This window comes from Chrysemys picta, chromosome 15 (assembly GCF_011386835.1).
Source record: "Chrysemys picta bellii isolate R12L10 chromosome 15, ASM1138683v2, whole genome shotgun sequence".
In the NCBI taxonomy this organism is placed as follows: domain Eukaryota; kingdom Metazoa; phylum Chordata; order Testudines; family Emydidae; genus Chrysemys; species Chrysemys picta.
In genome coordinates this window covers 31,939,515-31,966,434 of record NC_088805.1, presented here as the reverse complement: position 1 = coordinate 31,966,434, position 26,920 = coordinate 31,939,515, and the positions used below count along the sequence as shown (strand labels likewise).

The following is a 26,920-nucleotide window of genomic DNA, read 5'->3' as shown; positions in this document are numbered from 1 at the left end:
CAAATCCACAGCTAGACTGCATTCTCTCTTTAAATCACCTCTAGAGAATACATCAAGGAATATTATCCTGCTTGAAGTGTGTTTTTGAAGTAGCGGCTTTCATCTAACATTCCACTGATCCTGGTTTGGAACCAACTACCTTCTTTGATTTGATGGTTTGACCTTAAATACCGCACTCTCCCACTGAGCTTCCTTCTCCACATGTTGAAAAGAATGTAGCCTGAAACATTTTCACAGTCTCTGGGCCAATGACTGTATAGTACCTGACCTGATTAGGTGGTCACTTTTCTACAGAGGTTTAAATACTGTATTAAAATTAATGACACAACAGTATTAACCTCTCAATTATGCCCCACAATGTAACTTTCCTGTTTCCACCTCTTTTCTCTACTCTTCAGCCTATAAAATTGCAACTACCTTAAATGATGGTGCGATCTGTCAAACCAAGACATATTCGTAAAATGCATACTTGACAAGACATTCTTCGTGATCTTTGGTACCCTTTTGCCATTGTGTGATAACTCCCCATTTTTAACATTCATGTGTAATAACATCTACGGGTGTCTCCTCTGTTCCCCTCCATGTACCTGCAAACTAGACAAGATTGGAAAAAAAACTTTCCAAGAGTGCTTGCTGAAGGCTGCTTCTGAGTAGTTTAGCAGACTAAAATAGTTCATTAGTTGGTGTGTTATGCAAACATGCATATTGAACAAAATACAAAATTGTGTATATTTTAATTAGACAGCAAGTATTTGAAAATGTAATCAAATATCTTTGCCAGATAAGCCACTTTGATGAATCCATCAGCAATGTTTGCAAATTGATTGATTTTTTCCCGCTACTGTTTTAAAAATACACTGGCTTGAAAGAAAAATAAATGTGAAATCAGTAGATGTCACCACCTGTGGTGATTGGGACTGATTCAAAAGGCAATCCTGGTGCCCAGTAATCATTGGTGCGGTTTTATTACTGAATAACAATTGACATGCAATAAGCCACTTGCAGCAGTTATGTTTAGGTTCTCACTTGGACCTGCAGTTGCTTTTACATTCAGATTAGAATCACATCTCCTGAGAGTTTGCCCTCCACTGTCCACACCGAATGGGCGACAATGATTCTGGCTGAGATATTGGTGTATTGCTCAGGAAAAGGTCTGGTAGGCACTCTTGTGAAGCAGTCAAGAGATGGAAGGAGTTGTTCATTCCCTCTTTTCTCTCCATTAAATGGTGGGAACAGGCGTGAGAGGCTCTGCGAGCAGCAGTAGACATCACTCTGACCGTAAGCCTTTTACCTTCCCACCACCAACTGGGGCATAGATGGAGTCATGCAGACAATAACTTAATGTACAATGGCACATAATTCAGTGTGTCATTTTTCTCTGCCTAGATGGGTGAGTTTGCATGTGTCTCCAGTTGTAGCTAAAGCTTTTGACAAGGCACATGATTGCTAAAGGGTAAACACAAGCCACTGGCATCACAGCACTAGTCTGACTAGCAAACAGAGACCCAAACATCTCTCCCTACTTCTTGCTTCACAGCTGTGGCTATATCGCCATCCCTGACGCCTCCACAAACAACAAGCTTTTCTGAAGCAAACTGTGAACGGCTGCTGCACACTTTCCGATGGGGCAGAATGTTAGACCTGAGCCAGCCCATTAGGGGACTGCAGAACGTGTTGATGTCATCAGAATATCAGCATCTGGGCCTGGCGTCTTCAGTGTGCGCTTGCTCTGAGAACCTCGAGCTCTGCTGAGCTCCAGTGGCATGACTGTGTCCGTCAGCGGCGCTATCAACTCCATAAGAACAGGCAGCTTGCCGCCAAACTGAAGGTGCAGGGGCTCCCGAGCACGGCTGCTCCTGTGAAGCCAGGGCTGAGATCAGTCACAGAAGCGGAGGCAATTTCTCTATAAGACATCATGCTTCTTCCTCCAAGGTCGCAACAAGTGCGATCACAGCTTCTCTCTTCTTCTAGCGCTTCCCTTGTTCACTAAGCCCCAAACGAGACAATAGACAGCTACCACTATTTGTGAGACCTAGCGGGAAAAGCCCAGTAGGAACCAATTAAATGGGCCTCTGCCAGATCCAGTAACAAAACCACGTATATACTAAAAAGTGACAAAGCACCTTATCGACTAACAGACGTATTGGAGCACAAGCTTTCGTGGATGAATGCCCACTGCGTCAGACGCATGACATGTATTTACTATTTGTTCTTCTCTGTTGCTTATTAGAACTTTTAAAGTTTTGTCAAAGAAGAAAAATAATAGCTTGTTTGTTCCAAAATGTGGTTAAAAAAAGCCATGGTAGACATTTCTGTGGTTCTTGCTCAAAGTCTGTCTTGTTCTTGTTCGTTTATCACAAGCACTGGGGCGCTATTTTGGATACAACTTGCTGCAATGTTAAGCCTGTCCGTGGCGTGGATTTACCTTCCAGCTACAGATAACATTTGTCTTTTTAGACAGCTGGTTCATCCCACGTATTCTATTCAGTGTCTGCACCACACTCCAGTCCAGACCTAACAATACACACTGAGAACAGAGCGGCACTTTTGATTTTGAGTTTTCCCTCCTATATTCTCCTATGGGGCCCATTCTGTCTGTACACACTTCAAAGCTATTTTGCATTGACAGAAGGAACAGCAGTAGTCTGAGCTTGGCAAACCCCTCTCATTAGCATTCAGCAAAGTATACATGGTCTGTGACACATGAGATGTCCATGTGGCCTACCTTGTCCTGTCAAACAGAGAGAAATTTCAGTGGCAGCTGCCAGATATGGTTTCCATTGCCGACTTCATTCTGCTGCAAATCTGACCAAGTATCCAAAATGGAAGGGCTTGAAATAAGCATGCCCTACATTGCTAAGGCTGTCAAACAGCTGCTGAACTGCTTCAAGAGTAGAAGAAAGATCTTGTGCTTAAAGCAGTAGACTGGGATTCAGGAGAGCTGGGTAAATCACTTAGACTCTCTGTGCCCCAGTTCCTCATCTGTAAAACAGAGACAATAATATTTCCCTCCCTGGCATGCTGGTGAAGTGCTAAGGAATGAGGTGAAATTCACCGTGGAAGAAGTCTAAATTAAAAAATGTAGTTTGGTTTGTGCTGTAGGCCACAATTCCTGTTTTCCCTTTTGTGGAACTGATCGGTATTGTTACGTGCTTGGTGAGCTGACCAAAAATGGCCTGTCCATCCACTGATTCACACACATTTTCTTCGTGCCACCATCTCCACCTGCACCAAGCTTCTGAGCACAGGCGCTATGGGTGAAATCCTGACCCCACTGACGTCTATGGGAAAAGTCCCATTAACCTCAGTGAGGCCAGGGCTTCACCTGCAGGAGAGTAGCCACACAATTACTGTAAATAAACATCTAGGTGTGGGTCTATTACAGTGTCCAATACAAGCACTGTGAAATCCTCTCATGTTAGGTCATGGTCTTCCAACTCATTCGGTAAATGCCTCTGTCTCTCTTTAATATCACCATTTTCTGTTGCTTCACATAACCTTCCCATTGCTAATAGGGCTAAGGCAGCTACCAATTGCAATAGGAGCATCTATGTAGAGAAATCAGAGTTCTTCCCAACACAGTGGTTCTCCGAGGTCTGCCAGGGGATACACCAACTCACCTAGATATTTACCTAGTTTTACAACAGGCTACAAAAAGCACTAGCGAAGTCAGTACAAACTAACATTTCATACAGACGATGACTGGTTTATACTGCTCTATGTACTATACACTGAAATGTAAGTACAACATTTATATTCTAATCAATTTATTTTATAATTATATGGTAAAATGAGAAAGTCAGCAATTTTTCCGTAATACTGTGATGTGACGCTTTTGTATTTTTATGTCTGATTTTATAAGCAAGTAGTTTTTAAGTGAGGTGAAACTTGGGAGTACAAGACAAATCAGACTCCTGACAGAGGTACAGCCATCTGGAAAGGTTGAGAGCCACTGTCCTAACATGATACTGCAGTAATGAGGTGAGTACTAAAGATAAAGATGTGACTAAGACTGTGTGAAACAGGGAACTCTGAATACTAGTCTTAAGTTTTCCCAAACTTATTGTGACTCAAAGTTCTGGATATTGATCCGACCAGAAAGTCCAAAGCTTTTTAACGTTCACCAGTCAGTAGTTCTTACCCAGCTGAATGTAGTCTCTTATATTTAAAAGGGCAATGAACAATCATCAGAAATAAACATCAGATAGTAACCTACGTCACAACTAAATGTCATTGCTTTGGAGGTCTGGTCAAGTGAAGGGTACTGGTGTGGAAGAGTTGAGGTTACTTTGTACCTGCCTCTTTTATAATTCTAGGAGGGCAAGATGCAGAAGTGCAGCTTTACCCAGGAAATACTGTACCCTTAAAATACCATTAGCCTAATGGCGCCTTGCTGTCTTGTTGCAATCTGCCAAGTTTAAAAGCACGCAAAATCAGAAACCTGGATGGCTTTTTAAAAAGAAGTAACTGATTCCAAGCTGGCTGCTGCAGCTCCTGAAGGCCCTAGGAAGGCTATCTATGTTTTCTTGGCTCCGGTGCCTTGTACATCCTCCTGTGTGTGGCACTTGGCATTTAGTGTTTAAAGTTTCTACAGAGGATGTTTGGTGTGAGCTCTCTGTTTCTCACAACTCAACCTGCAGCACATACCACCCATTACCAGTGATGGTTTTTTAGTCTAAGAAAGTTCTAGACAGCTCTTACCTCAGGCTCGGGGTGCTGCGGCTGCCCAGGGATTGCCTTGAGAAACTTCCAGCCACACTGGGACCTGAAGGTGATGACCAGCCCACTGAAGACCCCATCCAGGATTTGATGCTTTCTTCTGGCTCCAGACTTAGAGTGGAGCCTAAGCTAGACTGATTGTCCCTGTAAGCAGAACACACAACCATTTGACTTTGCATTCACTCTGGCATGCCCTCCTTCTCCAAAGACAGCAAAGAAAGCTGAGGTAAGCTGGCAAATCAGGTATTTGAAAACCTTATCCTGACTAGGCTATCTCACCTGGCTTCGCAGGTTCCCTGGACTGGAAACAACCACATGTCAGCCTCTCACTGTGTTGCCGAATTTGTGCTCCAGACCCAGGTCAAACCAAGCCATGCACATGAAAAATGAAGTGGGGGAAAGATGACTAAAACCTAGATGGGTTCTCTCAGGGTGGTAGTTTGGGGTGGCTTTTGTTTGTAGCTGCTTTCAACTACCTGAAGGGGGGTTCCAAAGAGGATGGAGCTCGGCTGTTCTCAATGGTGGCAGATGACAGAACAAGGAGCAATGGTCTCAAGTTGCAGTGGGGGAGGTCTAGGTTGGATATTAGGAAACACTATTTCACTAGGAGGGTGGTGAAGCACTGGAATGCGTTACCTAGGGAGGTGGTAGAATCTCCTTCCTTGGAGGTTTTTAAGGCCCGGCTTGACAAAGCCTTGGCTGGGATGATTTAGTTGGGGATTGGTCCTGCTTTGAGCAGGGGTTGGATTAGATCACCTTCTGAGGTCCCTTCCAACTCTGATATTCTATGATTCTATGATCTGCATTGGTCCCTTCATCCCTAATCATTTTTTTTTTTGCACCTTTAGATGACAGAATCTGGGTTCTGGTCTTTCACAACATCAGCACAGATTGGCTCAGAGTCTGCTTTCAGTGCACATGAAACAAACTTTTCTGGGCAACATGATTTTCATGCAATTGCCACTTCAGATGGCTGTTTCTCCTTATGCTGGTGAAAATGCTCTGTAACCCAGCCTGGTGGTGTGCAAACACAATCCCCATCTTATTCACTGTATGTTCAGCTGTGGGATGCTGGCTTTAATCGTAAAACACATTTGAACCAGTCCTCCTGGTCTGTATCAGAGGTGGACACAAACCTTCCAAAAGGGTTTCACACTACGTTAGGGGTTTTGTCCCTGTATTCATTGGTCATTAGTGTCCACTCCTGATATGGTGATAGGTTGATTCCCTTTAAGAGATTCACTCCCTTTAAAAGTACAAGCCAGTTTAATATTCTCAAATCAGACCCGGCAAAGAAAAAAAAATGAGACCATCTATCTTGGATTATAGGCAGAATATCTAGGGAAAATGTGGAAGATCAATGTAGCTGCAGGCTATGTAAAGGCAATACATCTGAAATTCCATCTGAAACTAATCAAAGCACCTCTAATACGAACACAATCACATTTTCACTAGGTATTGACATCTCCTTGGAAAACGAGATTTTGACAACTATGAGTCAATATCACAAAAAAGGTGAAAAGCTTTAACCAGCCAGCAAAACTTAGGGTTCACTTACATATCTCCAGGGCCGGTGCTACCATTAAGGCAAACTAGGCGATTGCCTAGAGCGCCAAGATTTGGGGGCGCCAAAGAGCGTTGCCCCCAAATTTTTTTTACAACGTTCCTACGCCCCCTCCCCGAGTGCGTGGTCGCCACTCCACTTCTCCCGCCTCCCAGGCTTGCAGCGCCAATCAGCTGTTTGGCGCCACAAGCCTGGGAGGGGAGAAGAATTAGAGCAGGTCGGCGTGCTTGGGGAGGAGGCGGAGCAGAGGTGAGCTGGGGTGGGGAGCTGCCGCACGGCTCCCCAGGAGGGGAGCTGCTATGTGGGGGAGCGCCTCAGGGCAGGGGGGGGAGCTCCTGCGGGGGGGGGAGGGGGGCTCATTGCGGAGCGGGGGTGGGGAGCTGCCACAGGGCAGGGGGGGCGGTGCAAGGTGGAAGTTTCGCCTAGGGCATGTAACTTCCTTGCACTGGTCCTGCATATCTCTTCTTAAACAGGCAGATTCCAGGGCCGTCTGGACACTGTAATGAATGAAGAAAAGATCATTGCACTTGGCGATGGATTGGGCTGTCTTTACTAAACCACAGTGGAAGTCAGAGGATCAGCTTCTGTTTGAGAAGATCAAAAACATTTCAGATTCATTGTAACACAACTTTCTCCTCCAGCTGTCATTACAAGGAGGAGCAGAGCTACCAGGGCCTTTTCCTATCTGTCCAAAATATGTCCTAAAAATCAGACACACCGGAGAAGAAAGGCATATGGGTGTGCGTGTGCACACACACACACACACACACACACACACACACACATACACATAAAGGCAACCGTTGGGCACACTGGGGGAGAGGTATATTGGTAGAGTGATGTATGCCAGTCCAGAGCCCACTGATGGTAGTGCAAGTTGTGTCAGCTGGATGGCTAACTATCCTGTAACATGCTCAAACACAGCCCAGCTCTGTAGGCTGTCTAAAGGGCCTGATGTGACAAGTACATGTTATGCCTGCTGTGAACCACAATGCTATTTGCAGTTCTTCTGCATCACAGCGTATTGGGTTTCCTAGGATCTACTTAATGCAATATGTTTGGGGCTTGATGCTGCTCTCACGCCTGTGTGCATCCGAATTAACTCCACTGAAGTCCGCGGGGAGACACAACATCAGGCATTGAGCAGTTGTAAATCTGAGCCCCCTGCAATGCATCATAAACCTGGTTTGTTATAGATCTGGTAGCGTTCAATGAACCGTCCAGAAGGACTGAATTTACTAATTCAACTTAGTAACAGGTTGGGCTGGTTTTAGGATCCACTGGTTAGAAGTTAAAGACTGCAGGGAAATGAGAAAATCTGAAGCCATGGATGTAGAGGAGGGGTAAATAACTGTAAAAAGGGCAGAACACCATTTTCCGCAGTACAGCAGCCTGGAGAGTCCCTGCTGAGAAGTACTTCTCATCTCCAAGGAAAGCATGACTTGTATCTGAAATCAGTTTTGATTAGAAAGGGCATTTTTGAGCTCTTGGGTTCCACCCTGTTCTACCCAGTTTAATAACTGGGGAAAGAACTGCATCTTTTCAAAGAATGGTATCAATATATGTATGTATATATACACACACATGCCCCGTTCTTTGAAAATATATAATCTTCATATAATATTGAATAAGTATATCTTTTCAAAGAATGGAGTGTGTGTGTGTGTGTGTGTGTGTGTGTAACCCTTCTCTCTCTTTGTCACAATGCCCTCTTAGCAATAAGGGAAAGGAGGGAACAACAATCATCAGAATGAAGCTAGTCCAAAAATGGGAAATGGAAATTAAATGGAAATTTTTTCTTGTCAAAATTTTACAACCAGCTCTCCTGCAAAACGGATTCTCTCTCCTCACCCAACCTTGATTTTGAAGGCAAGTAAACGTCACAGGGCTGTCTGGTTTTTTTAATCAATAATGTTAGTTTATTGAGCATCTAGTTGTCAGAAGTCTGATAATTAGATGATCTGTGGAAACATCCTTCTCTCACATTAGCAGCTATGGCTGGGGCAGCCCAGTGCGTACCCCTTTAAGACTGAGGCTTAAAGACTGAGGTACTCTGAACCCTTTAAGACTGAGGCTTTCCAGGAGACTTCCTCTTACAAAGAGAGAGGAGCCCTATATTCACGGCAGGGGGAGCCAGGAAGAGACAGAGCAGATTTATTTTCAGGAAGAACATCCTATTAGATCAGCTGCAAGAGCAATGGTCTTGTCTGGAGGCTGTCTGGGAAAGAGACACTCCGCAGCAGTCAAAGAGACTAAAAAGCAGTTAGAAAGACAGATGGCACTGGACTGATTTACCATTAAAGAACAAATATTTTAAGAGTTGTGTGAAGATGAGTAATAGAAGGGAGGTTTCAGACTAGCATTTCAGGTATTTGACTGTATATGTGAAAGCCATGGGAAAAAGAATGACTTTAGCTGAGTAAGAACAGGTCTCTCAAACACAGATCTGGGAAGAGCAGTTAGATAATTAGCACTGGAGACACAGCAGGGCATCATGGGTTTGGGGGCAAATTCCCCTGATCTGGAGATTATTCAGTCATTTGTTTTGTTTAGCACAAAATTCACTGCTGGAACTATTTTGCCTTTTAATTTGTCGGAGAATTTATTTTAAAATGTATCTGGTAACAGCCTTTTTAAAGGCTTGTTGTCAAGGTTTTTAGGTGGTAAATTTGACTTGCACTGGATTCATTTTGCCCAACAGTCTGAAAGCACAAGGTCACAAGCACTTCTCTGCAGGAAGGAAATGTGAAATGTGTTGGAGAATAAAGATTTCAATTCCAGCTGGTATTTCTGAGCCTCCTGCTGGGAACATGCATTTTTCTGAAACGTGAGATCATTTTGTGACACTGGCACTAAAACAATTATCCCATCCGAGACTGGAAATGCTTTCCCCAGTGGCTTTAAGATCTGATTAACAAACAGGAGGAAAACTTTAGAAATTAAGCATATAGTTTTAACTATTCAACACTGACGTTTTTATCATTAAGTTTAGCCCCCTTCAATCCTGGCCTAAATCCACTTCAGTTGTGACACAAAAGGAAGTTATCCAAAGACTGAAGGACCAATGCAAAATTAGGGCCTGGTTTTCCCATTGCCCTGTGCCTTGTGTAGCCATTTCCACTTGTGTTAAAACACTGCACCGCTGCATTGGGAGCATTCGACTCCTATTTTGCACTGGTTCAAATGACTGCACAAGGTGAAGAGCCATGGAGCAGCAGGCCCTCATGTTCTGAAAAGACACAACCACAGCTATATTCATGACACCAAAGACAGGGGGATTAACCCTCCCCCTGAGGGAAACCATGCATCTGGTGGAAAATGGAACCGTGATTTTTGGAACCCAAAATCTTTTTTCATTGATAAATGGTCTTTTTTTCTTAAATGAAAAATTGTGCATAGTAGGTGGCACTCACAAACTGTGCTTAGTGGGATGATTTACATGAACGTAGAAAATGGACCAATGATTTTTCTGCCTAGACTATTTCCGTCACAATTAGAGACATCAGGCCCACGTGATCCCTAGTGTATCTGCACTAACTTTAGAATGCTTCCCCCAGGGATGAACCTGGCCTTCTTTGTTTTGGCTTATTTCTTTGGTTTTAGTCTAGATACCTTTCTGTATCACTTTCATCACTGGACTGCACCTCTTCGAGGGCGACCTGCAGATCCGCAATGCGTCTGATCGAGGTTTCCAGGTCAGCTTGCAAGGTCTGCCTCACTGCAGACAGCTCATCCACCTGCTTCTCCTAGGAAAAACATATATTAAGATTAGGTTTTGCTCAGGAAAGTTGCAGACATTCAGCCAGGGACCTAAATATCTGAGACGGCTAACAAACCATTCACTTACATGATGTATTTTCTTATAGAATGTATTTGTTATTATTCCAGTAGCACCTAGAAGTGCCAACCAAGATAATGGCCCCATTGTGCTAAGTCACGTGCAAACACATGATAAGAGACCGTCACCACCTCGAAGAGCTTACCGTCTGAATAGACTAGATAAGCCAGACAAAGGGTGGAAGAAAGGAAACACTAGTATCTGATGTGCAGATGGGAAACTGAGGCATGGGGAGGTGAGGTGACTTCCCCAAGGTCGCCCAGGAAGTCGGTAGAAGACCCGGGGACTGTACCCAGATCTGCAGAGTCTAGTGATTTTAACTATTAGTCTATCTCCTCTTCCCTTCAAGAGCAGCAGTGTTATGGCAGAGGTTACAGTGCACCCCCAAATCCTGTAAGGAGACCCCCAAACACCTGAACATTTCCTCTCATTTTGAATCCTAACAGAGCTACATCCTCTGATGGCTTTTGACCTTGGGTTCTGGCCTCATGTCCTTTTCTGGTTTTGCTGAAACAGCCTTTAGAACTGCATTAACCTACCATATTTCTATCCCCCCAAATAAAATGAAACAAATGCAGGATCCTCTCTATCTCCTGGCTGCAGCTGGCAGTTGTGCTTGCACTCTCTGTAGGGCGGTGTTACACTGATCTGGCCAGAGGGTAGATTCCAGGATCTAGGATGCCTTTCCCATCTTTTCAGTCTTTGACCCATTGGATTTGGTTCCACCACAACTCTCTTAATGCTCAGGTTTTAAGATTCAGTTAAATTGTGCTTTATCCCGGCGAGATGTGAGGAAGGAAGGAGCTCATTCATAAGACTAATCTGGGAACAGACCTGCTGAGAGTGCAGGGGCCAAAAGGACTTTTTTTTTTTTGTATTTCTGGGTTGCTTATCCACTTACATAACATGGTACAAACTGCTGAAAGACAAAGCTCTTTTCTGAAACATTGCCAGCTTATAAGAAAATCAGAAGCTCAATTTAAACCGGGGGGGGGGGGGTTTGGGGGTGAAGTGTCGCAATCCTGGATTCTATTGTTCACCGTCAACATCAGCAACAAGCTGCGGCTGAGATTTCCCCACCATAATTGCAATAATGGCCGCGTGAGCTGACGCTAATCACATGGGGATTTCACTCTTTTACCACTCGCAGTCTTAACTCTGCAGTTTTAATTTGCTTTTGAGTCTTTTCAGCTCGCCGCTAGAAAGGCTTTCTTCAGCCCGCTTTCCTGAACCGTCACATGACGGAGCCAGCGCGCGCGAGCTGCAAATTTAACTTGATTGAAGGTGCCAGCTGTAAAATTGCCGTCTCCGTGGTGACAAGGTGAGAGATGATTTGTAGTGCAGGCAGCGACAGGCCTCAGTGCAGGAGCCAGCCGCCTGTCAGAGTAAATAATGAAAGCCTTGGTATCACAGGGTGAGCCGCCCTTAGGGAATAGCATTTCAGTTCATAAAACATGCAAAGAAATGTCTGAGATGGGACTGCACACAATCACAGTCGCTTTTGGGAATGCTCCGATACTTTTCGAGACTTTAACGCCACCCAGATCTTTTTCAAATCTAGCGTTTCCAGGCCTTTATTCCCTGCCTATTAGGGGGGAAACGTAAGTGGACATCTGACTGGTTCCCTTCATGGAACTCCCCAGCCTAGGAGTTAGAGTGGGAAAGGGCATAGCAGGTCATTTTGTTCATCCTCGTGCCGATGCAGGCTATGAAAAGTGCTCCGTGACACGGCTTTCTGCTCTGGTCCTGTGGTGTTGTAGGCCACACAGTAGCAGACACTACACAACTGAGGTGGGAGATGCGGCCAAATGAAATAAAGCAAAATACTCTAGCCTGGGAACACAGGCAGGGAAGTGTTAAATCACATGGGGAGAAAACGCAGAGCTTTAGCGACCACATCCGTAATCAGCTATTTGTAAATTTAAAACCAGCAGTAAAACAACCTATTGATAAAAAAGCAAACCTTCAGATATACTGATAACAGCCCTAATTAAAATAATTCCTCCACTCCAGGAAGATGTGACTCAATGAAATGGAGTTCACTGGCTGCGTTCTGGGTTTGCTGCATTCTATTATTATTTTCCTGACATACCGATGGGGGACTGCACTCCTCCCTCAACACAATGGAATGGAATCGCTTCTCCGAATCTGGGAATTCAGCCGCTTTCTTACTTAATGTGGTGAAAATAAAAAGCCTCGGAGTCTTCTACAGAGGTGAAATATTAACAAATAACGTAATCTCAGCAGCTTGCATTGTGAGGACGCTCTCTCTCCTTGGGCAGCTGCCGTACACATCAGCTTGTTTTACATTGTGTTCACATGTTGTTATGAGTGTCTACCAAATTTTAAGGCTGCAATTTTCAATGCTGCTTCTAAGGGATCTGGACCCCCAGTTCCCATTAAAAGCAATGCCAACGGAGCGCTCAGAAAGGAAGCGAGACCGTTGAGTGAAATTCATCCGTATACCAAGGCCAGTACAAGGCGACTACCTAAGTCCCACTCAGAGCCATAGAGGTAGATTAAACCTTGGGTCGGCCTGGAGGATGGGGCAGCCCCTGGCAGAAGTAGTGGGACAAAACTCACCCCGAGTTACAGTCTTCCCCCTGCTCAGCTCGGTCTCTAGTACAGGGAAGTAAGTTGTGACACCCCTTTCTGGAGTACTACTTACCTCCCTCCTCGCAGCTGGCTGGCTCTGCTGGTTGGCACACAAGAGGGCAAACCCATGGCTCTACCCCTCCTTACCCCATTCATTCCCCTACGGGATATCAGGTGCACAACCTCTTCTCTCTCCCACCCCATTAGTGAGCTGCATACCGAGTCATGGGTCCTATGCCCCCTTGGGTTCCCTGCAAGACTGTGTAGGACCAGGACACAATCTTGCCTGGTGGGTGAGGTAGAACTTAAGTGGTGCCTAGGTCTTGTGCTGGCTCTCTACGTGGGGCTGAAATCGGTCCTTCCCCTGACATCTTAGGCCCGTATGCTCAAGTGTTTCCATTGCAGGGCTGGAGAGCTGGGTTCTAAAGGACTCTGGGCCCATCCTACAAGGTGCTGAATGAACTCCACTCCCAGAGACTTCAGTGGAAGGGGAGGGTTCAGCACCTTGCTCTGGGGGTGATTTTAGGAAGGTCACTTTTACTGTTGGGGAAACCCAGAGAGGCCAACACAGCTGTGCGAGGAGGAATTCATGTTAGTAAAGAGCTCTGAGAGCCAGTGGCCGAAGGCATCAGAGATGTGCAAAGTTACCAATCATTTTGTGGGGAGTGGGGGTTAACATTGGATGGTATTGAGCAGGTGACTTAATACATTACACGGCCACTGTGCTAATGATATCAATGGGCTTGGGATTCTTTTTGCAGCTTCTGGCCAGAGTGGTTAGTTAATGGTAGGCTGGAAAACAGAGATTTCTAATTAATGCTGGCAGCAGGGCTTAACAATACCGTTGTCCCTAAAACAGATGGGTTTACAGTTGAGAGCTGTCGAGTCATTGTTATTATTAGAGGCACTGGAACTGTTCCAATACTGCAAAAAAAATTTCATGCAAATTTGTCACTTTTCATTAACCTTCAAGTAATTCACTTGTGCAAATCCATGTGAAAAGTAAATTTTAAGTCTGAATGCTCCAACTTTCACTGAAAGTTAATTCTGAATTGTACCTTCACTTATATAACTGTGTAGCAGGAACAGTTGGGGAACAGAACAAAACGACATGATTTATGGAATCTGTCACTCAGCGTGAACTGAGAATATTCAGTACTTTCCGAAGAATTAACAAAGGGATTTGAGAATTTCATGACCAGTCTGTAGGCAATTTGTAAACGGAAAAAAAGGAGAAATTTGTCAAGTAAATGATTGGCTCAGCTGGAGCAGAATCAAATAAGCATAAACAGAATGTCTGCTGTTTATGGACTGAGCAGAGGTCTAGGTTTGGTCTTATTTTATCCCAACTGAGTCACACGTCCTTACCTGGGGACAGTTGAATTTGTAAATAAACCATGTAAAAAAAAGACATGATAGATTGGGGAAGGTTTCAGAGATTGTAACACTCATATCTTTCCATCCTACAAGTTAATAAGTTGTTAGTTTATCCCACGTTGTACATACATCGAGGGCCTGATCCTTCATTGAAGTCAATAGCAAATCCCCCATTACCGTCAATTGCCCAGAATCAAGACCTTTGCTTTTAGAGACAAGCTCTGGTAGAAGCAGACACAGCCAAATGCTGTATACTGCACATGGTGAGTATCTAGAGTACACTCTGCTCTCCAGCTGCACCCTGGGGAGTTCCATGCACAGAGCATGGAAGTGAGCTGGATGGAGGAAATAATAATAATTAATGGAGATATCCCATCTCCTAGAACTGGAAGGGACCTTGAAAGGTCATTGAGTCCAGCCCCCTGCCTTCACTAGCAGGACCAAGTACTGATTTTGCCCCAGATCCCCAAGTGGCCCCCTCAAGGATTGAACTCACAACCCTGGGTTTAGCAGGCCAATGCTCAAACCACTGAGCAATCCCTCCCCCTAAAGGAGAGGTCTGCAGAGTGGATTTGAGAGTAGTCCCTAATTTAGCAGGTCAAAGCTCAACATGGATGGTATAATTTCTCTCTCCAGTCCACGGGAATGGAGTTAAGTACATTCTATAGGACAGACGTTCCAGATGATTCAAGCAGGACAATCTTTCCTTTAGCCTCAGATGGATGATGCTACCCTAAAACTGCTGTTCATAGCATAGATTGGGCTTTCCTATTAGCATATGCCTGGGATTTCAGCTGCTATCAACATAATTGGTGCCTGCAGCAATTGTACCTATTTTGCCCTTCTGCTTAAATTCAAACATGGCATGTCTGTACCACGCAGTTTTCTCGAGGAAAGGAATAATCATATCAACATAATTAAATTTCAAATGCAAAAATTATCTTCTTTGCATAAACTGACAATAAAGTTCCCAACATCAGAACACCATTATTCCAGATAGCAATTCGAAAGACACCTTGACACATGTTGTTTCAAATTTGATGTAAATGCAAGAAGCATTTCCCCCTCAATACACCAACCCCCATGAATTTTACAGACTCATTGAGAATGGCCTGGAGAGAGGTTCTGACTTTCCTATTGAGAGAAAACACAAAGAAATGCTCCGAGCGCCCACTTCTATTGCTCTGACAAATCCTTCGTGCTCAGGAAACAAAGGAAGAAAGATCCAAGGAGATGAGCAGCAGCAGCCGACTAGGAAATCCCCAGACCCTCCTGGCAGGAGAGGAGATGGCATAGGACCCTCTGTGCTAGCAGGAGTGATCCTCCTGGGGCCAGATCTGCTGGCCCCAAAGCTGGGTCTCACCAGCCGAGAGGTGTAAAGCAGCCACCCCATCCTCCTTTCTCCAGCATCATTCTTGAGGCTGTGTTTTGCTTGTGGCCTTTCTGCACCTCCAGACACATCTCAGCATGACTCATGCTTGTTGCATTCTCCACAGACAAAGCGCTCTGGGGGCAAACAGCACCTGTCAGCATGGCATCTAAGAGACACGGGGCTGGGGAGGAGAGCCCACCCCGTAACATCTCAGTCAGTGAGACACAACAAACACCACCAGCAGGAGGTCAAGGCGGGACACAGAGCATGCTACCAAAGAGACAACAAACCCCAACAACACCCCTCTCCTCAGCACAGCCTGGGCAGTTATGCAGGGCACCCAGTTACTTCTGAAACACCCCATCCAAGCGCTCAGCATGACACCCAGTTTTTCCCCAGTGACCTTAACGCTGCCCCCAGCAAAACATGCAATCCCTTCCCGGTGACCTTAGCTGTGCTCCAACAGTAAGGGAGCACCGCAAGCTTGGCTAGCTTGTGTGCGGGGGGTGTCTCTTTCTTGCGTATCTCACCGTTCAAGCGTATTTAAACTGTCCTGTCAGCCCCTAAAAGCTCTGCACGCTGTGTGAGAAGTCGGGTGCGAAGCCGAAAGGAAGGATGCCAGCGAGGCTGTGCAGTGTGGATAGAATTGGGGTGATGCACAGTGGCCCCCGGAAGACAGGCCGAGGTCTGACTGGACATGGACGGCAGTCACTGCCTCCAGGGCTCCTCGGTGAGCAGGGGGAAAAGCGGGGCCTGCCACGGCCCATGCAGTCCCTGCCCTAGGCATAGATCACCTCTCTGCTTTCCCAGGCTGCCAGGCCAGTCCCTTCCAGCTGCAGTGAATTCACTTGAAAATAAAGCCCGGCAGACCGAGCATCAGTCTGAAGGAGGCCAGAGCCTGGGGCTGTTGTTCTACTTTTCTGGGTGCAGCCCTGGTGGAGGCACCTCCTTCCCGTCGAGCTGTCGGTTCCCTCCCTCCCTCACTCTCCCCAGTAGCTCTTTACTCCACCCCAGTACACACCCCCAGGGGTGGGCGAGGTCTCTGACACTTTCTCCAGGCTTCCTGGCTGATTTCGGGCCAGTGTCTCCGACGGGAGGATCAGTTCCATCCACTCGCCCAAACGCTTCATTTCAATACACACGTACCGAGCGTGAGACGTCAGTGCTCCCGCAGGACGGTCCTGGAGCGCACCGGTTCTCAACCTGTGGCCTGCAGGCCGCTCACAGCCCAATCGGCACCGAGCTGCGGCCCATGTGACACTCTCAGGGCCATACAGGCAGTATTGGATGGTAAATAGGTTGAGAAGCACTGCTGTAGCGCTTTCAGGTAGGAAGCGCTATTCTCAATCCGAAGAACAATTTGGCTTGAGTGTAATTCAGCACAGCGCTTTACAAGGCAGCGCCCTCCAGAGCAGTGGCTCTCAACCTTTCCAGACGGCCGCCCCCCTTCCAGGAGTCTGATTTGTCGTGTGAACCCCCAGGTTCCACCTCACTTAAAAACCACCCGCTTACAAAATCAGACATAAAAATCCAAAAGTGTCCCAGCACACTGTTACTGAAAAATGGCTGACTTTCTCAATTGTACCACATAATTATAAAAGAAATCAACTGGAATATAAATATTGTACTTGCATTTCAGTGTGTAGTATATAGAGCAGTGTAAACCAGTCATTGTCTGTATGAAATGTTAGTTTGGACTGACTTCGCTAGTGCTTTTTATGTAGCCTGCTGTAAAACTAGGCAAACATCTAGATGAGTTGATGTACCCCCTGGCAGACCTCTGAGTACCTGGGGGTACGCGTAGCCCTGGTTGAGAACCACTTCTCCAGAGTGATGTAAGCTGGAAACTCTAATCACCCCACTTTTCTGCAAGCAAGACTGATGAAGACTGATCTACCCTCTCCATTCGAAAACTCTGAGAGGCGACTCTGAGAACCTCGGGCTATTTAGAGTGCATGAATGTTGCTCTAATCAGCCGCTCCTGCTGCCTGCATGACCCCCAGTGGTTTGCGTTGCAATTCATTTACCTCAAGTCACACCAAGGAGCACAGATGGAATGAATATCACAGCTGAAAGGACCATTTGCTCTATTGTGTATCGCAACACTTAGACACAAGGAAATAACTCGTGGGGCTCTGGGCTGGAAGGATTCTTGCGGTGGGATTGTTATTTCCATGCATTTCTCTATCAGCTCACCATGCCTGCCATGGAAAATGCTCTCTCCCTCTCTCTTTTCCACAGAAGCAGATTATCACCTGCCATGACATGAAGCTCCAGCCGCACGGAGCCCAGACACTACTGGAACCAGGCAACAGCTATTCACAGATCAGCCACACCCTGGGAAAGACTAACAAGGCTCTGCTGCTTTTCAGTGGTTTTGTTATTAGCTTAGCTGTTTCTGCCTTTGGCTGTGTTTCCCGTTTCACAGAGGGTTAGAAGGGGAGCTCCCGGCTAGTCCATCCTCTCATTCAGGACAGAACTGTCCCATGCAGCATCCTATCTGGTGCTAAAGGGTGACCAGTTTAGTTGAGAGGGCCACTGGAATCTCAGGAAGCAAGCAAGGCTGCTGGGATTGCAAAGGGGAGCTGGCTGAGCTAACAGGGGAAGCGGAGAGAAGGAGTTAGTTGAGGGTATATGGAGGACAGAATTGTCGCAGTAAAGCATAGGACAGGTGCTGGGTGTTCACTGACGAGGTGGCACTAACCAGTAGTGGGTTCGTCTATAGATGGCTTGAGATGCTAAAGGGATTCAGGAACCTTTCCATACTTGCAGCTTTTCTAAAGATCTGTCTCCTGTTTGTACTAATCTTATGTGTATCTACCCTGTAATTATTTAATCGCTAGTTACTCAGGATCGAAGAAGAACTGCCAGTTATTCCATGTGGAAATCACCCCGATTATTACTGTAATTCCTGCTAAAATATACTTTATTTGATAGATGTACCATCTATTTATGCAAAGTGGCCCAAATTGGATTTTCCTACCGACTGCGTGGGTGGATAAATTGCCTTAATGTACAGCACTGTCAAAAAAAACCCTGTACAATACCGTACAGTCAATAGTTCAAAAGCATTTATTTTAGAAAGCTGAGGTTAATATTACCCGACTTGGAATATGAATTAAAGTCTTCCAAGATAATAGGGAAGAGAATTCAGGCTGCCATTGTTATTGTATAACAAAAGCCATATGTAGCAAAAACCTATTTGTCGCAGTGAGGAAACCTTGTCTTCAAAATCTATACAGAAAATTTTGCAATTCAACTGTTGTCACATGCTTAAAGTTCCCAGCCTTGACATTCTTCAAATAAGATTTCACACAAGACCATTTACTGCTGATCTAATTAAACACCAAACTTCTGGCAATATATGTCATCAGCAAAGCAAGGAACACTGCCCTTCTAATGCAATTGTCAATGCTGCTCAGTTATGAAAACGAGCCCAATGCTCTTCCCCTGAGATCGCCCTTTGCCTCAAATACTCCTTTGAACTTCTCCTTTCATATTGTCCTTTGTGGACACTGCAATTCCCAGACTGATCTGCCACACATCTTCCAGTGTGGCATAGAGAAAGAGAGACACTGTGCTGGGAAAATATTATTTCCGCTTTGTGAATGCTCCAGAAAAAAAATAGCGAAGCTAGGTTCAATGAATCCAAGCCATGCAGCACACTCTGTTTGGCTTCAATAGAAACATTTTAAAGCAAACCAGTGATCCAACCAGAGATTACCTTCCATTTGGCAGCAAGCAGGGAAGTAAAAGAGTAAAAGACAAGTGCAGTTACATAACAGGTAGTGAGAGAATGCAAGGACAATGGGGTTTTATTATGCATGCTAACATGCTTGAAACACTTAAAGTGTCAAACACTTCCCAGGCTGGAGGTTCTTACTGTCTGTAATTATTGATTGTGGGTCAGGTTATGTTCTCAGTTACTCCAGTGTAAATCCAGAGTAGTAACTGCATTGCCTTTACTGGTGTCACAGAGATCAGAATCTGGCGCTTTTGCTCTAGAGTCTGCTAACATTATGCAGCATTACCTCCGGGGCCTAGAAGAGGACATGATTTAAAGCTGTGTGATAAGCCTCTTTCCAGGCTGTGCAATTTGTTAGAACGCCGTGTGCTATTGACGTGGCCAAATGAAGGGGCCCTGGGTTTCTTTTTGCAATCACGATTCTAATCCAGCTGAGACAAGAGCTGAGCAGAATCTCCTCTACTTGTTGGAAATGGGAAGGCAAAGCAAGGCCAGCAGTGACCAAGGTGTCTGCAAATAAAAGGATGAGAACTGCTCAAACCCTCAGCTGCAATGGGTTGGAGGACCAGGAGAGAATGATCAGAGTGCAGTGACTAGTTCGTGGTGGATAATTTATACAATTGGCCTCATGTAATGGTTCGTGACCTATTGACAAGCACCTGACATGTTCTCAAGGTCATTTGAAATTATTTCAACAAAATCTTCTTGGGGAGTCGACTGTCTGTTGGCAGTTCGTTGCAAATGATCCATATTTGAAATTCAAACTATGTTGTTCAGGTTTGATTGGATACATAGGTCACATGGTATTGTTTCTGCTCCTCCCACTGGAGGAGCATAACTTTTAGAGTCAGGTTTCTAGTGTGAATAGCAAAGACTGCAAATTCAGAATTTGCTTTCCACAAACAGTCTCCAATATTCACTTAAACACGTGTTCTTTCCATGAATATTCCTGCCAGTAAACACAGTGGCTATGTTGATTAATATACGCTGGCTAGCACACATACATATTATGCTAATAATACTACCCACAATATATATTCCAAGCATTTAAGCATACATGCTATTAAGCATTAATATAGCAGTTATATATCCCATACTGGTCTGTATCTTTATTATAATCATGTTCACTTATGCTAAGTATCCCATAATACCTTGCATTCGCTGAAGTAAGCTTTGTCTTAAGATAGGAAAACTGTCAGTATACATAATTGTTTCCTCCTTACAACAGATAAGAAGTTACTCTCTCAAATCTATTTATCCTGGTACCAGCCTAGGAGCTGTCTTCACACCCCTTAGTGCCTGGAATGCTTGTACCCAGAACAAAGATAAGGGTGCATCATTACCTGGTACACATGGGTTCAGAACAAAAGATAAATGGGCAGTACACCATGATACCGGTAACGAATAAGGTAAAAAACTGATTAACTGAATCTAGTTTCAGGACACGAATATAGAACCTTTTACTGGTACACAAATAGGGTATATAAAGATGGCTTTAGGGATGTAACTTTGGGGATCACACCTTCTATGAAAGGTGAATGCACCATCACTCCACAGGATTGCTCTTCGTAGACTCGTACGAAGTCTTTTTCCTGTACCATATTAATAAACCTTATTGACACTGGTTATTTGGGCTAGAGTATATTTCATAATGGCCCAAAGTGTGGTCAAACAATTGACTATACAATTTATCAACAGCTGGAATAATCACAGAAAGAAAACACTATTGAGGCAAAACTCATACAAAACACATTCCTTTAAAAATGGATGAAACCATAAATAGGGAATGACAGAATTCTGCTGAGCCTGCAAATGGAGTTGCATGGCTCTGTCAAGGCATCGGGGAACTAGTAAGATATTTATTTACTGACACCTGACGGTAGTTTTGACAGACATGCAGGAGAAAATCCAAATCACAAGCCTACTCTGCATTTCCTTCGCTTGTCTTAGACTGAGTAACACCCATGCACTGTGGTCTTCAAGACCTGGATGTGAGATAGCATCCTCTTGGCACAGAAAGCCCCCCTTGGAAGTGGGAGTGGGAAGGCTGGGCCTACCATCCTGTCAAGCTCAAGCCTCGCGTAAAGTTGTTGCTAGACAGCGAGATGGTTTTTCTGTGGTGAGAACCACCCGTGGTGTTGGCTCATGTTTAGATTTGAGCCATGCTGACTGTGGCTCAACCTGCCAGACCCCAAATTCAGGAATGTTTGTATCAGGCGGACAGATCCTGCCCTCTGCCTCTGTGGAAAGAAGAGATGAAAATCTGATGGATCCAGGCAGAGACCGGCTGGAAGGGCTTGGAAACCTCCTGGGTGTGGGGACAGGAGGTAGGAGTTGGGGCCAGAGAGGCAGCCGCTCTCCATAGATTCAGCCTGCCGACACCCAGAGAAGGAGCTCACGCTGACATTGGTGGCAATCCCAGGAAGTTAACGTTGGCCAGGCCCCCTCGGGCAGGGTGTGAGGGCAGCAGCCCAAGGAGACGATCGAAGGGAAGCTGCAAGTGCTGACTCCCATGCCCCAGTTCTCTGCTAGGTCAGAGCTGGGCTCGAGTGCAGTGAAAAATGGGAGCAGGTTCCAGCCTCCTTATTCAGAGCCACCCGGGCTAGCAGGAGGGGTCCTCTCTGAGACAGGCTGGTGCCAGCAGGTCCCTTCTGCCGGGGGAGGATAGGTGGAGTGGGGCTCAGCGTTAGCATCCCCAAACTGTCCTGCACACACACACACACACACACATACACACACACACACGCGTCCATGACACCGCCACTCTTACACCAGACTATGTCTGCTCCACACCAGTGCAGATTCTCCCTACACGGGGGCACTTATCCACTGGGAGTCTCTGGCTGATTTAAGGCCACTGAGTGTTCCAAACGGGAGAATCCAGCCCACAGAGTTTCCAGTCTCCTGCATGGAAATAACCACCCAGGCAATGGCTAAGAACAACATCCTACCTGGCCATCCCACTTGCTGCCTCGTCAGCCTAAGCCAGCGCCAAGGCTCTGAAAAGGGATTTACAAGCCTTTCTTTCTTACAGCTCAAATGGTGTTTAATTGGCCTCAAAGCATTTCAAGATAAGGCAAAGCAGAGATTAGCCAAAGTGAAAGAATTTAGTGTGACTTAGTCTATAATGGATTTGTGGTCAGAAGACTTGGAAAATTCATTACAGCTCCTTCATGTCTCTCTGTTGGTTTTGTGTGTATTCTGCTGTCGCAACATAAACTTTGTCAAATTTCCCATCCACCTTTAAGTGAAGTGTAATCTAATTAAAGATGTTTGGATCGGCTCTATTTGAATAATTTAATGTACACCTGCAGCATTCATCAATCATTATTATTTTTAATTAAGTAATTAACTTTGAGGTTTTCAGCAAGTTTGAAGTGATGAAATTTCCAGTCTAACTCTCAGGCGAGACGAGATTAGTATCTGTTTCTAATCTTTCAAACACAGGCTTTATTTGTAATTGGTACTAGCAACTGCAAGTGCCGATTAATTGCTATAGAATTTTTTTTCCCAATGACGAAACAAAACTGTACGTCTTATATGCGCTGGATCTAATTATGCTAAGGTAGATTGCCCAATGAAAGCTTTTCGTATCATGCTTTCTCATCTCAAAGTAGGGCTTAGAGAGATTGACTTTAGCTAAATTTAACCACAGATGATATCAAGCAAAGTCATTAGCTTTTAGGGAAAGGCACAACTCCAAAAGACCTGTGCCGGGAATGTTCAAGGATGGGGGCTGTAAGTTGGTCATCGGCTGTTCAAAGCATTTAGTTAAAATTCGGTTGATATCCTTTAATTTGCTTTATAGTGCAACCCCTTTGAGAATCCAGCAGCAGTCCATATACCTCACTAAGAGTATAAATACCTGTGTTTCTTCTATCAAGCTCCCAGCAAAGACTGAGAAACCATTAAGTCTTGCAAATGAAAACAGTTTGTAAACACCAAGGCTATAATGTGCTAAGCCGTTCTGGATAGCACACTGATAACACTACTGTAATTAGGAAGGCTATCTTCTGTCATGAGAACCATAAAAGGTGTTATTTACACTGTGACTGTAGCCTAAAATATCTTCCAGATGGGATTTTTTGAAGAAATACTTGAGATCTCACTTAAAATAGTTAACAGTGCTCAAAGTTTCACATCTATTAATAGAAGAAACATTTAGAAACGTTAAAGTAAACTTGTACATGCTTGGTTTTAAGATAAAGGTCAGATTCTCCTCTCTGCCACACTGGTCTGAAGTGGGAGCGGCTGCATCTCGGAATCACATTAACTGAGATCAGAATCTGGCCACCTGTGTGCTGCTGAACTTGTTGAAAGCCAGGGGAAGGCTGGACAGTGACTGACATCGTTAACGAGGTCCAGAGGCTGAGAACTAATTATTACACCAGGAATCAGAATTACAACCTGGAAGCTTTAGCCTGAGTGCAGGTCTAGAAGGTTCTAACTTAGCAAGTCATTCTCCCGCCACAGCACACACGGAGTCTTGGAGAACACTCTCACCAGCTGTCATTCTCCTTGATTCCCTGATCCTGGCCCAAGATATCCCTTACCCAGGGAGAATGGGAAGCTTGCTATTGCCTGAGGCACACAATAGTGCAGTCTCCTAAGGGCTGTGATACTCTAGTCTAATTCAGGTTATTGGCTTCAATACAAGGGGGTAGGTGGGATTCAGTGGCCTGTGATGTGCAGGTCAGACTAGTTCTCCTGCAGATCACAGCTTACCTTATTCACATGGGCCGTGTTAGCAACACATCCAGCATGTGCAGAATGGTCCTGCTTAGGCCTGACTCTCAGCTGTGAAGAACTGGAGACTTTCCACTGAACTTCACAGATGCTACAGTTACACAAACACTTCCAGGATGCTTCTGTCTGATTGCACCATTACCCTTAGCTGCCAAACACATGTCAGGTTACAGAGACATTGTCTTGCATGAACTGTGAAAAGGGTGCTCCCTCTCTCATTGCCACCCCTCCCAAGCATAGGGGTACCCCCACGCTTCTGTGAAGAGGCAGGACCACGGTGAGTGGAGCCTCTCTCTGCAAGGGCACCATAAATGCTGGAGAAGCCCAGCCTGGGGAAAGAACGTGTGACCTGTTATGTCTGTTATGCCTACCAAATTCATGGCCATGAAAAACGCGTCACGGACCGTGAAATCTGGTCTTTTGTGTGCTTTTACCCTATACTATCCAGATTTCATGGGGGAGACCAGCGTTTCTCAAATTGGGGGTCCTGACCCAAAAGCGGAGTCACAGGATTATTTTAGGGGTGTCGCGGTATTGCCACCCTTACTTCTGTGCTGCCTTCAGACTAGGCGGCTGGAGAGTGGCATCTCTTGACTGGGCGCCCAACTCTGCAGTTAGCAGCACAGAAGTAAAGGTGGCAATACCATACCATGCCCCCCTTACTTCTGCACTGCGGCAGCTCTGCCTTCAGAGCAGGGCTCCTGGCCAGCAGCCGCCACTCTCCAGCTGCCCAGCTCTGAAGGCAGCACCACCGCCAGGAGCAGTGCAGAAGTAAGGGTAGCAGTACCACAACCTCCCCCCCCACAATACTCTTGCGACTCCCCCACAACTCCTTTTTGGATCAGGACCCCTACAATTACAACACCCTGACATTTCATATTTAAAGAGCTGAAATCATGAAATTTATGATTTTAAAAATCCTATGACCATGAAATTGACCAAAATGGACCATGAATTTGGTAGGGCCCTAGTTATGTCAGTTGGGCAAGTTGTATGACTACTGATTGTTCCGTTAGAGAATTTCATTACACTGCATGGCCTTTGAGGGCATTTTAATGTGTGGAAAACTCCCACTGGTGCTGTTGACCTCTTTGCACTTCAAGCTGTAATCCCAGCCCTCAGGGAGTTTTTTTCCCTCTCTTAAAATACAAACAGCTGTAGATAGTTCAGTAAGTAACAATGTTAAGCACAACAGGTACCTCTACTGCAAGATATCCACTCTAGTGTGCTTTCAACAAGTGCTTTAAATTTACTTTGTATTAACTTTGATATTTGTAGTGACAGTATGAATAATTAAAATGCAGATCTAGGAAACCTATAGTTATTAATTGGAATCTATGTCATGCATTTAGCCATCTCTGTGCCAGGAAATCTGCACTTGCCAGAACTGCACAAGCTAGCACTGAAAACTGCTGGGCCAGGACAAGGCACGCAATGGGGACTCCCCGCAGCAATTGCCGAGGACCCTGGCTTTTCAAAGATGGCTACTGACACCTGCAGCTGCTCCTGGGATGCTTGGGCAGTGCAGGCCCCCTCGCCCCCCTCCAGAGCGGGGTAGCTGGGAATAGGCCTCCTGAAAATCCTCACGGACTCTCCAAGGCCCGTGACAAGCTTACAGCCTACCCCTACTCGTGCATACCCCTATATAACAGCCCAGCCGTGTAACCTGACCAGCATGTGCCTGGTAGCCTGCAATAACTAACAGATGTACAGGGGCAGGTCCTCAGCTGATGTAAACGGTCACAGCTCTATTGGGGCCTCAATTGCAGCTATGACAGTTTAACCCAGCTGAAGATCTGCCCCGTAACATTTAAGGCCCGAAGGAACCCTTATGATTATCTAGTCTGACCTCTCCTGTATAACACAGGCCAAAGAATTTCACCCTGTAATTCCCCTATCAAGCCCATAATGAACGAGTGTGCACATAAGATTAGAAGAGAGCTGGTTTTGCTTTTAAGCTCCCAGGGGTTTATTCTAAATAGTCGGCTAACTCAGGGTCATGTCAAAAAAGAGACGAGGATTTCAGTTCCCGCTGTAGCACAGAGAACAGGTGGCTGGGACTAAAGCTTTTAACCTCTGGGCGCTCAGCACTGCGCCGGAGAGAAGAGAAGCGAAGCAGCCAGCAGCCCTGAGCACGTCCTGCAGAGCCACATCTTTCAGGAGGAGGAGACATAGCTTCTGGGCAGATACTGTTTCCACACACAACAGAAGAGGAGAGCAAGATGCCCCGAGCACACGCCACTCACTCCACGAGGAAGCAAGCACCGAAAACTAACGTCAAAGCGGGCTCTGGTAAATAAGGCCCTCTCGTGTGGAGGATTAACAAAGCAAAGCCAATGTTATGGCTCCTGGCCCTTTGCCTTGGGGCCAACGAGTCCTTGCACCTTGTCGGAATTTTCCACAATGGATAATGGAATAATGGATGCTCCTATTCCCCCAAATGTCCAGGTTTGAGTCACTCACCAAGAGCCTGTGGATTCAGACTGAAATTCCAGCCCTTCGGCCCAGCTCAGAAGCCAAGGTAGTATCTCCACTAAGCACAAGTCAGTACTGAGGGCACTGACACCAACCTGAACTCTGTAGTAAAGTGGTCACCATGGGGATAACTGGATTACCCAAAGTATTAGGGGATGGATCGATGTTCCACGCCTCCCTACTTCCTCTTTGTCAGTGGGAGCCATCCCCCCTCCCACACCCCCAGCACATTCAATTTTATTTTGTTTTTTTATGATGTGGTTGGAATAAAGCAGCACGTTCCCAGCCCGCACTCCTGTGCACAGAGCATTATTTTTGTTCCACTGTGCAGACCTTTTACAAAAAATCTCCATGAGGAAACAGTGAGTTTGGGCAAGTTTGCCACTGGTTTAAGTTAGTGGAATGGTGGAAAACAATTTCCCTTTAGACGTAAATTTTCATATGGCTTCACCACTGCTAGACGTGACCTATTGGCATTTTATGTATTCA

General features: G+C 45.5%; 1 protein-coding gene across 15 annotated transcripts in view; it reads right to left on the bottom strand.

Annotated features, from left to right (window-relative positions):
• Positions 1-26,920, bottom strand: part of MYO18B (myosin XVIIIB) — a 198,265-nt gene that overhangs the window by 24,584 nt on the left and 146,761 nt on the right. For 12 of the 15 annotated variants that reach the window (XM_065568882.1, XM_065568886.1, XM_065568885.1 and 9 more), the window contains 2 exons: positions 9,896-10,029; positions 4,702-4,863 (listed from right to left, as the gene is read on the bottom strand). In XM_065568882.1, the coding sequence (XP_065424954.1) occupies positions 4,702-4,863; positions 9,896-10,029 (296 nt within the window). Of the gene's footprint in view, positions 1-4,701; positions 4,864-9,895; positions 10,030-10,058; positions 11,499-26,920 lie in introns of those variants that run through there. The other 3 variants (XM_065568889.1, XM_065568890.1, XM_065568896.1) reach the window with 2 other exon arrangements.